The 12,048-nt window shown below is 46.9% G+C and overlaps 1 protein-coding gene across 2 annotated transcripts in view; it reads right to left on the bottom strand.

Annotated features, from left to right (window-relative positions):
- Positions 1 to 12,048, bottom strand: part of TNRC6C (trinucleotide repeat containing adaptor 6C) — a 147,953-nt gene that overhangs the window by 79,347 nt on the left and 56,558 nt on the right. Inside the window, exon 4 of one of the 2 annotated variants that reach the window (XM_045814438.2) lies at positions 545 to 745. In XM_045814438.2, coding sequence (XP_045670394.2) covers positions 545 to 745 — 201 coding nt within the window. Of the gene's footprint in view, positions 1 to 418; positions 746 to 12,048 lie in introns of both variants that reach the window. The other variant, XM_087854041.1, reaches the window with a different exon arrangement.

A 12,048-nucleotide genomic window follows, 5' to 3' on the forward strand; every position in this document is an offset into this window, starting at 1 on the left:
TCTTAAAAAAAAAATTACAGAAATAGGAGGAAACAGAACCCAACTTTAAAATTCAATTGAGGGGCGCCTGGGTGCCTGTCAGTTAGGCATCTGCCTTTGATTCAGGTCATGATCCCGGGGGCCTGGGATTGGATTCTGCATCGGGCTCCCTGCTCAGTGGGGAGACTTGCTTCTCCCTTTCCCTCTGCCCCTCCCCCTGCTTGTGCTCTCTCTCTCTCAAATAAATAAAAAAAATCTTTAAAAAAAATAAAATTCAACTGAAATGAATCTATCTACCATCTAGCTAGCTAGCTCACTCCATTATATGCATATAGTGAATAGGGACCAAAATATGTCTATCTGTATCACAGGACAGCAAAGTTGAAAATAGCACAATGGTTCTCGGATAAAAGGAATGCCTCATTTTATGTGTTTTTACCTGGTTGGAGCTTACTGGGATGCTGCTGTGCTCCGGCTCCAGGGAGGGGAGGAGGGCTTACCCCTGCAGGCCCAGCACCCTGGGTCGGGCTCACACTGGTCAGAGCCCCTGTAGGCAATGGCTGACCTCTCTTTAACAGCTGCTTCTGTTCTTGCTGGCGGAAGCGTGGAGGCACCTCACGAGGCAGGTAACGGGATGCAGCTGGCTGCTGGCTGCTGGCAGACACACGTTTGCCATTGCTGCTGCTGGACAGAGTGCTGGTGGAAGTGCTGGTACTGGTACCGGCAGGTTGGGGCTGGCTTGAACAGGTCTTAGTAGGTTCTGGCACTATAAGGAACAAAATGACAAGAACCCAAAACTTTAGTAACACTTCTTAAAACCCAACCCAAACCAAAGAAAGCAAAATAAAAACTGAGAAAGAAATGACAATGTAGTGCTCTGGAAACAGAAACGGACTAAAGTCCAGAGGTTCAGGTTCGAGACCCAGTTTTCTTAGAAACTAACTGCAATTCTGAGCAGCACGTTTTGGCCCACAGTTGCCTCATCCGTAAAATGGGTGATTCAGTTAAGTTAGAGCAGCAGTTCACAGCAGTTCACACTTCTGCTTACATCAGACTCGACTCAACACGTTCCCAGGTGACTGATCTGATGCTGGCAGTCCCCGGACCACACTCTGAGAACCACGGCTCTTGGCCAGTGTTTTCTCAAATTAAGGGATCTTAGATGCCCATCAATTTATATATATTTTTATTTTAATTCTGACAACACACACACACACACACACACACACACACACACACACACACACACACACACGTGCCTTCTGCGTTATCCGATTAAAGCATTTGTGCTGATGCTATCTATAGCACTATTACACTCCACTCCAGATTTGCTGGAAAAGAACACAGGTGGGCTAACTTGCAAACGATGCATTTGCATTAAGTGAAAGCCAAAATGCCATCTGAGTGTTGCATAAACAAAAGTTCCACAGTAATTTCAACAGAAAGGAGGAGCAGGAGAGCTGAGTGGTAGCCCTGACAGGACCGTACTACTACTAAGCATGCCAAATGCGAAGGTGATTTTAGTAGTAAGCCTGCATTTGTAAGGGAGCACAGACACATCAAATGCAAAGAATCTGAGGCTCAAACGTCGTTCCCATCTTGAACCTGAAACATGAATATCCAGGGGATTACATTTACCTTTTATTAAAAAAAAAAAAGATTTCATTTATTTATTTGAGAGAGAGAGCGAGCGCGTGCACACATGAGCTGGCGGCGGCGGGGGGGGGGGTGTCAGAGGGAGAGAGAGAAGCAGGCTCCCTGCTTAGCAGGGAGCCTGATGCGGGGCTCAATCCCAGGACCCTGAGATCATGACCTGAACAGAAATCAAGAGTTGGGACGCTTAACGGACTGAGCTAGCCAGGCGCCCCAACCTCTCCGTTGTCTTTAGCAGCGATAGTCACTTTGGCCATCCTGAGACACTCTCCTCCTCGGCCTCCGTGACTCTGAAAGTCCTTGCTTGGATTCCCACTGGCCTCTACAGCTATTCCTTCCCATTCCCTGCGGCAGCCTTCCTCTTTTGCTGTTCCTTAAGGTTTTGCTGCAGATGCTCACCCAGTCTACTCCCACAGCTTTACTCATCAACCCTGTGGCCACGATGCAAGACCGAACGGCTACCGAAGATGGACATCTGCATGTCTTACAGGCACTTCAAAATCAGAGTGTCCCCATACTCACTGGTTTCCTCACTCCCTCTTCTTTCGAGTTCTGCTATCACTCTCCTGGCAGATGGCCCCGAGTCGGAAACCTGGGCTCCATCCTTGACTCTGCCCTTAATCCTGCCCAACCTACCTCCAACTAACCACCGAACCTTGACATTTCTACCTTATCTTAAATATGCCTCGCAAGTATCCCTCAAGCTCATCCGCCTGTTTCCATTCCTATTGCACCAACCAGAGCCTGGAGCACCGTTATTCCTCGTCTGGACACTACAAGAGCATGTCTGCTTCTAATCCTTCACCTACTGCAGCCGGCGTGGTCCTGAGGTACACATCTCCTCCTGGCTAAAACCCCTGGAAGCTTCCCAGCCCCTCAGGATACAGTTCACAGTCCTGAGCAGGTAGCTGTCCCTAATCCCCACTTTTCTAGACCCGCCTGCTAACTTCACTATGCCGAACCTCTCTCTTCAGGGACCACTATTCTCCCCTCTTCCACCTAACTACTATGTCTCATCAATTTTCATACACAGCTCTGCACATTTTAACATTTCTGAAATTGAGATGCATCCTATAATTGATGACGTATGTATCAGTTTAACTGGCAGTATTTATTCTAAGCAGTATATAAAATAATGCATAACTGATAATATATCAGATTCAAGAAGACATGGTGATTCCTAGTCATTCTTTAATTATCAGATTAAATGTCACTTCTCAGTCCCCCCTGCCCCCCGGTTCCGCCCCTCCCCACGTTCCCAGTGCCCCGTATGTGCGCCAGTGCTCAGCACCACACACTGCTTTCTAGTTGGCCGTCTCCCCGAGAGGCTGCATTTGACGTCAGCACGGTGCCTGGCACACAGTAAGTGCTCAACAAACGTTAAAGGGCTTGACTTTTTCTTAAACACACACTCTGAAGTTAAAGAGAAACGCAGAAATAGCAGAATATAAAGAAAGTAATTGGTAAAGCAGAAAAAATACTAGACTGGAAAACTGAAGGCCTGGATTCCAGGCCAGTTCCCACTGATTGTGTGCACAGTCCTGGTCGGGTGGTTTCCTATGCCTGCGGCTTGGTCTCCTCACTGGGAAATGAAAGGTTGAGACCGGCTGACTCCCTCCGGTTCCTTCCAACTCTGAAAGCCTAGGATTTTCTGAGGGAAGAACAAAGGACGTGGCACACGGTTTCGGTTCTGTGACGGCTACCCCTTCCGAGTGCACGGAGTTTCTCTTCCTCAGGTTCTGCTGTGCTCCGCTCCTGTTTCCCTGGCCTTGCTACAGACGGTGGAAGATTTTTTATAATTTACTTAGATTTGATGGTTATTCACCTTCAACTCAAAAGCATAGGAGATGAACATCCATTCTATCCCTTTTTCTTAAAAAAAGCTATAAAACCTATTATAGGTTAATTTTTAAACAGAGGAGGTTTCAAATATATTTTTTTCTGACATTGGCCTTTAGCTGATTAAAACTGCAGAAGTTCCTAAGTATTTAACCCAAGGAGTCGAAAACTTCTATCTACACAAACCTTCACAGGCGTGTGTAGGGCAGTTTTATTGCTAGTTGCCCAAAATGGGAAGCAACTGAGATGTCCTTCTAGGCGTGATGGATAAAGGAACTGGTACATCTGTACAATGGAAAATTCACATTTAAAAAGAAATGAGTTATCAAGCCCTGACAAAAAAATGAAGGAATCTTATAGGCATACTACCAAGTAAAAGAAGCCAATCCGAAAAGGCTTCCTAGTCTATGATTCCCACTATATTGTGGAAAAGGCAAAACTATGGAGATAGTAAAATCATCAGTGATTGACAAGGGCTTGGGGAGGGAGAAAGAGGTAGAGCACAGGGGACATTCAGGGCAGTAAATCGGTATGATACTTTAATTGTGGCTATATGACATTAGCATTTGTCAAAACCCCTTAGAACTATGTAATACGAAGTTAACTCAAATGTAAACTGTGGACTTTATTTTTTAAAGATTTTATTTATTTATTTGACAGAGATAGCCAGCGAGAGAGGGAACACAAGCAGGGGGAGTGGGAGAGGAAGAAGCAGGCTCATAGCAGAGGAGCCTGATGTGGGGCTCGATCCCATAATGCCGGGATCACGCCCTGAGCCGAAGGCAGGAGCTTAACCGCTGTGCCACCCAGGCGCCCCTAAACTGTGGACTTTAATTAACAATAATGTATCACTATTGGTTCATTGATTGCAACAAATGCACCCCACCAAGGCCGAAGTTCATAATGGGAGAAACTGAGGATGTGTTACTTGCAGGGAGAAGTACTGTGGGAACTCTCTATACTTTCTGCTCAGCCTTTCCATAAACCAAAAACTGCTCTAAAAACCAAAGTCTATTAGGAACTCTTGTGCACTGTTGGTGGGAACGCAAACTCGTGCAGCCACTGTAGAAAAGAGTATGGATGTTACTCAAAAAATTAAAAATAGGGGCATTTGGGTGGCTCAGTCAGTTAAGCGTCTGACTCTTGATTTCAGGTCATGATCTCAGCGTGGTGAGACTGAGCCCCGTTTTGGACTCCACACTGGGCATCGAGCCTGCTTAAGATTCTCTTTCTCCCTCCCCTTCTCCCTCTCTCTTAAAAAAAAAAAAAAAATTAAAAACAGAATGACTGTATGATCCAGTAATTCCACTACTGGGATTTACCCAAAGAAAATGAAAACACTAACTTGAAAAGATATATGAACCCCTAAGTTTGCTGCAGCATTATTTACAATAGCTAAGATATGGAAGCAGCCCCAGTGTTCACTGATAAATGAACAGATAAAGAAGATGTGGTACGTACACACACACACACACACACACACACACACACACCACTGGAATATTACTCAGCCACAGTAAAGAATGAGATCTTGCCATTTGTGACAATGTGGACCCAGAAGGCATAATGCTAAGTGAAAGAAGTCAGTCAGAGAAAAACAAATACCATATGGTTCACTCATACGTGGAATTCAAGAAACAAAACAAATGAATAAACAAAGAAAAAAAAAGAGACAAACAAAGAAACAGACTCTTAAATACAGAACACAAAGTGGTGGTTCCCAGAGGGGCGGGAGGTGGGGGATGGGTAGGATGGGGAAGGGATCAGGAGCTCACTCAGCATGATGAGCACTGAGTAAGGTATGGAATTGTTGACTCACTATACTGTACACCTGAAAACTAACAGAACACTAATTACACTTTGATTAAAAAAAAAAACCCAAATCTATTAATTAAAATGACAAAAAACAGAGAAGCAAACTTGCTGCCCCTCTCACAATAGCAACTTTCCATTACAACTTTGAAAATAAAATTGAGAGCAAGGCAGAAGTACATCTGATCGGGAAACACCACCACAGAATTTACTTAAAAATATGTGATTGGCATGGGGGCACCTGGGTGTCTCAGTCAGTTAAGCTACCGACTCTTGATTTCAGCTTGGGGCATGATCTTGGGGTCATGGGATCGAGCCCCAAGTTAGTCTCCGCGCTCAGTGTGGAGTCTGCTTGTGATTCTCTCTCTCCCTCTCCCTTTGCCCCTTCCCCAGCTCACACTCTCTCTAAATAAATAAAATCCTTTTTTAAGGGGCGCCTGGGTGGCACAGCGGTTGGGCGTCTGCCTTCAGCTCAGGGCGTGATCCCGGCGTTGTGGGATCGAGCCCCACATCAGGCTCCTCCGCTATGAGCCTGCTTCTTCCTCTCCCATTCCCCCTGCTTGTGTTCCCTCTCTCGCTGGCTGTCTCTATCTCTGTCGAATAAATAAATAAAAAAAAATCTTAAAAAAAAAATCCTTTTTTAAAAAATAAAAATATGTGATCAGCATGATATCATTTCACTTTATTACACATTTTAATGTATCTGGCCCAAAGGTTTTACTCTAGACCTGGCCCTTGCTTCTTAGGAAACCCGGAGTATAAACACAATTGGTTTACTAAAAAATTCAAAAGAAGCAGCAGCAGAAGAAAAGGAGGAAGAGGAGGAAAAGCAGGAAGCACAGAATAAGCAAACAGAACTATCAGTAAGCTACAGAGTTCTACCTACCCCTTGCTAAGGAAAACCCTCATGTCTTGTAATAACTGACACTGGAGGCCAGCTACCATCAGTCAAGTACTTCCGTCTGTCACCCAGCCTTTTCAAAGAATGGAAATGCAGAAAACCTGCCTGCACTCAAAACCTGATGGAAACAACCATCAGGGACCTAAGAAATCACCCTGTCCCACCCTCCTCCACACAGACCCCCAGGGCCCAAGTGAGCTGACCAAGATGCGCTGGGAGCCTCGTCTCTGAGCCCCAGCCCGTGCTCTTCCACTACACGGCTGTCATCTTCTCAAGAAGATCAGGGGACAAACACAGGCTGTTTCTCTTCAAACTATTTAGAGGAAAATGAATTCGTGCTACAGAAATGAAGAAGTCTAACATGACGAATGCTATCAGTCGCTGGTTTTGAAGAAGCATAATAAATGAATGTTATCAATAGGTAACTAGTTCGGAATATAAAGCACCAATCCTAAGATATCTGAATACGGAATATTCCATTTTCCTCGTGTTGTCTGCACTACATGATGTGTGGTCACTTTTACAGCCTCATTTGAAGAGTCAAAGAGTCCCAAACCAGTCTCCCCTCTGAAGGGGAGAGGGCTGTGTAGGGCAGGGCAACTAAATGTTTCTCACATTTTTGAAAGGTGGTGAAAGAGCAATGAGGACTATGTGACAAAGACCATCCAAGGCCAGCAAAGTCTAAAACAGTTGCTATCTGGTCCTTTGTAGGAAAAGTCTGAAGGAAAGGGAAGAGAAGCCTCACTCAGCAGAGTCATGAGGGAGAAGGAACCAAGAATTCTGACCCTGTCGAGCTGTGCCTCTGGCCTCTTTTATATGAGAGAGCGACAAAGCTTCTCTGGTGTAAACCAGTATTTTTCAGATCTTTGAACACTAGCAGCTAACTCACGTAATCTCAACCGGTAAGCGGAGGATCTCAAAATTGGATCTGTTCATATAATATAGATAAACCAAATGGGCAGTTTCTGACCAGCCATCTGCTCTCTTCAGATACAAATTTCTCAATCTCTCGCTGCCCAAAGAAATAGGGTATCCAAGTCCTAGTGACACTGCTCGTCTCAAACTCACCTGTGTCCAAGCCTATCCCTCAAACAACAGAGGCTCACAGACGAGTCTATCCTACACATCATTGTTTTAACAGAGCAGAACACAGGCAGGCTGTGGGAATTTCAGCCTGATTTTATTCAGGGACCGTCAACAGGTCACTGACTTAGAGAACATGAAGACAGCAGCCAGGTAACTTCGGCGTGTGGGCCAACTCTCACTGGGCTCTCCTCTCCCCAGTAAACTCTCCCCTTTCCTTTTAAATGACAGCGACACCTGCTGGGGAAAACGCAGACATGAAACCACCCTCTGAGAAACCAAGGCTTCTTTAAAATAATTTTCTGCTTTCAGTTACAATTTTCGAAGGGCACAGTCACAACAGGGCCCACACAACTGCGAAATTCCCACACTGCTCTCCCCCAAAACAGCAGGCTATGGTATGGACAGGAAGTTCAGACTGGCTCTTCAGGACTCCAGAGGGCGGCTTTAGAAGGAGCGCCTCTTCAAACTCTGATACTAGAAGACCTAGAGCAGGAGCCTCCATTGTTGACCCAGCTTCCTTAACTTTTATCCCACTGGTCACCGCATCTCAGCATCTGAGATTCAGTTCCCCCCCTCCCCAGGCCCCTGGCCTTCCCCTCTGCCACCCACACCTTTGCACCATCCCAACCTCCACTGTGGTCTGCGGACTGCCCAACGCTGCACGCTCAGTGAATGATGAGACCTACCACCTACCAATGCTGCTCCAAGACCCCACTGCCGGCAAGAATCCCTCTGATAATCTAACGTGGTCTGCCAAAATTCCCTTATTGTAACTGCTGGAAACTTTCCCTACACCCTTCGGAACCCTGATACCAGCCAGCTCCCTGCATGCACAACACGGATGTGCAGGCGACCCAGGTGGAGGACGTCTCTTGTGCATGCGCGTGCACGTGTGCACGCACACACACGCACGCACACACACACTAAGCCCTCCTAGAGCCAGCTGCTGTTCTGGACGCTCAGGCGGATGCCTGAGAACAGAAAAGGCAGACTCCCGCCCATGGAGCTCACATCTCAGCAGGGCAAGAAGGAAAGAAAAGGCCGCATAGTGAGATATGCAGCCGCGGAGGTGAGATGCTCTGGAAAACCAGGAAAGCAGGGCACAGTGAGTCAGGGGTCAAATCTCTGTCCGCTCGCTTTCGCTGCCTAGCATTCTTTTTGCCCCCCGAGTGTGTCTGTACCCTCATGTACCCTCTCTGTATTTATTTAGGTCCTAGTCAATGGATACCAATTTCGTGCCAGACATTCGGTATACTGTGGAAAACATGGTTCCTGTCCTTGTAGTTTATAATCTAGTAAGAGATTATGACTCCACAAACACACACGTACTCGTTGGGGTAAGCATGACAAGAGTAACAGTGGGACAAAGAAGCTAACTCCGGAGAGGAAGTGACAGTAAGGCCGGGCCTGGAGCACCGCCAGCCAGATGAAGTGTGTGCACGCACACCCAAGCTCGTGTGCGTATGTAGGCTCTGTGAGCTCACACCCACCAGCCGGCACAGTGTGGGGAAGGTCCTGGCCTGAGAAGGAGCTTTCGTGCTGTCAAGGGCTGAAACAACGCCAGTGTGGCTGGAGCTTGGTGCCTCAACGGAGAGCCGCTGGGCCTGAGGCTGGAGAGGCAGGCATAGGCTTTGTAAGGGTTTTGGAATCCACCTGGTGGCCAATAGCTGGAGAGCCCCTGGGGTGTTCCTGTTCTGGCTGTAGCACACAGAGAAGTCTGGAGCCTCCGGTTTCAGGAAGAAGTTCTCCAGGAACAGGCTCCTCTGATTACAAGTTCATGGACAGTTGACATACTCTTTCACTGCTGTTTAAACTCAACAAGCACGTGACCTTGATCAAGAGCCCGTCTGTGCAGGCTCTAGAGCCAGGGGGTCCTGTCTGCTTGCCCCTTGTCACCTTCACAGGTAAGGAAACAACAAGGTAGCCACGGCCCACAGCAGCAGCCCCCCTCCTTGCTCCACCCCACGAATCTGGCGGGGGGACCCTTGGGATGTTAGGTTCCTATCAAGGTCCACCTTCCCTTCCTCACCAGGGACTTAACAGAGCAGAGAGCACAGGTGCCCAGTGCACCAAGACATTTCCATCTTATTACCCAAGTCATACTACCAAAACATTCTTTTCTTTAAAAATGTATTTGGAAGGGTGCCTGGGTGGCTCAGTCTGTTAAGTGTCTGCCTTTGGCTCAGGTGGTGATCCCCTGCTCTGTGGGGAGCCTGCTTCTCCTCCTCCCCCTCCCTGCCACTCTCCCTGCTTGTGTGCGTGTGCTCTGTCAAGTAAATAAAATCTTTCAAAAATTTTATTTGGAAATACTTAAGATGTACAAAAAGGCATAAAGTCCAAATAATCAACAAACCTTCATGTACCCAATCTCCAGCTTAAGAAATAAAATGTCGCCGATTCCACCAAAGTCCCATCTTCCCCTCCCCTTCCCTGACCCTCCCCCTCCCAGACTATATACTCTGAAGAGACCCTCCCGAGGAGCAACTCGAGCTTTGTCATTCCCACACACCTCTCTACAGATGCAGTGTGGTGGCTATGGGCACGGACTTGGGGTTTACATGTCAGCTCTGCCCCATACTGGCTGGTGACCCTGGGTACGTTACTTAACCTGTCACTCAGTTGTGCCATCTGTAAAATGTGGGTAAGTGGGCGGTAAAAATGGGGGTAAGAGTACCTTACTGAGAAGGCTCTCTGAGGAGTGAATGTTAATATACGTAAAGAACTGTTCAGAACAATGTCTAGCACATAGTAAGTGCACTATAAGTGTTTATTACAGTAAAGAAAAAACATGCAAGGACACTTGTTAAGGATGGTGAGGCAGCTCCATCCAGGACCCTCTTGACGGGCTGAGGGGCGTAGGGTCCATGCGCTGGGATTTACAGTGGGGGAGAGAGATAGGGTTCGACTCCAAGTGCAGCGGGGACAGACGGGGAGTTATAGCCAGGGAGCAAGAGCAGGGCAGCAGATGGAAAATCACTAAGAGGAAACGTTGTGGGTAAGGGGGCTTCTGACTAAACTGACCTAGCAGGATTCTGGCTGAAGGCAGGCCGGGGTGTCAGGCATCACCCGGGGGCCAGCGGAGGATGAGGAACTTGGTCAGACATCTGGAAAGGCGGTGGGGGGGGGGGGTGTCTGGTGAAAGTGACTTAGCAGGGTTCTTGCTAAAACTGGATTTTAGAAGGAAGTGCATGGACAGGCCTAGGCGATGGTCTAGGAGCCTTACTGAAGTTTGGTCAACAGTCTTGGCCAGCCTTAATAATCCTCCTCACTCCTCTTCTCTCAGGCAATGGGAAGGATTTTAGGCTGATGAACAAAAACTCAAAGTCACGTGACATGAACTGCAATTAGTGAACTAACTAAAGAAGGGAGGCAGGAAAGCAGAGACTCTGACAGAAGAGACCGTGGTAACTTAGCACAGATACTGACAGCTGTACTCGGGGCTGGAGGATTAGATCTCTAGTCTGGCCCTAAACCTCCCCCCTTAATTTGGGTCTCACATTTCCACCATCTGGAAAGTGTCAAACACTATACAGAAGTTAATGAGAAGTCATCCATCCCATCGTTTTAAAAAATGTTCCAAAGCAGTAGTCAAAGTTATCTCTCCCTGCCCCCCACTCCCCAACACGCACACCAGGGGTGGGGCTGACAGTGGTCTGGTTCCAAGCTGCAAGGGGGCCTCAGCTGTGGCTGCTCTCTGTCTGCGGCCCCCACACTGACTGTAAGCACAGCCCTGGAAACGGTTGACGTTTCTGTGCAGGGTCCTAGTTCCCAATCACTGCCTTAGTGGTGGTGAGGGACAGTGCTGATGGCAGCTTCCCGATCACTGGGCTGCAGCGGTGACACTGTGCTCTTGAAGTCAACAGTGCCAGTGAGGCCTCCTGATTCTTTCCCAGGGAGCAGTGATTTGGGATAATTCTGTGGGGAATCATTTCTAGAGGCCCAGCCTAGGGTGTGCTCCCCTCCCTCTGGCCTCACAATGGTTTTATAAGCACTCAATTCTCTGTACTTACAAAAAGCTCGACTGGTTTCTATACACTTCAACTAAACTCTGATTAAGAGCACAGATCCTTTTTTAGCAAGTAATATATTCAGCTCTTTCACTCACCTAGACAACATCATGGTGTGTGGTCATGACCTAGATATTCAACAACGGTTTCCTTGTAATGGCATTTACCGTAATGGGACTTCCTTACACATGCCCTCCGTCAGAATCTCACGGGCTACCACAATAAGCGTAAAGCACACGGACAGGTAGGCATGCAACAGTGTATTTCAAAAGTAACTCTTCATAGATAAATGCCAACCTAGAGGGACATGTTAACATGTCTTATTTCTGATATCTGCATGCATCTTATAATTAGTGTATAAATTTAATACAGTTTCCTCATTAGCCCTCCAACTGCATCCGTAGGTGAGACATTAGAACAATGATGTTCTTTAACTGGTGACGTCTTAGAAGTTAAGAAATAGAAGTTTCTGTATGATAAAAACATAAAATTTCTCTTCTGTACAAATACCACACGACAGAAGAGAAATATTCAAAAATCATGCATTAATTCTAGCTGATTTCAGAATATATACTCAAAGTTTCAGAGTTTCTTAAAATTTAAAATTTACATTTACTTGAACATATATAAAAGAGGACTGTTTTCCAGTGCTATAATCCGTGATTCCAAGGGAGGGTCTCATTACTACCATCTCTTCTGCAGCCTACACAGCAGCCAGCGCTGCAGCAAGAGGCTCCTCAGAACCACAAGAGGCGAGCGGAAGACGGCGAC

The sequence above is a fragment of the Ursus americanus genome, chromosome 23 (assembly GCF_024610735.1).
Source record: "Ursus americanus isolate L20-20 chromosome 23, mUrsAme1.1.p, whole genome shotgun sequence".
NCBI classification, from domain to species: domain Eukaryota; kingdom Metazoa; phylum Chordata; class Mammalia; order Carnivora; family Ursidae; genus Ursus; species Ursus americanus.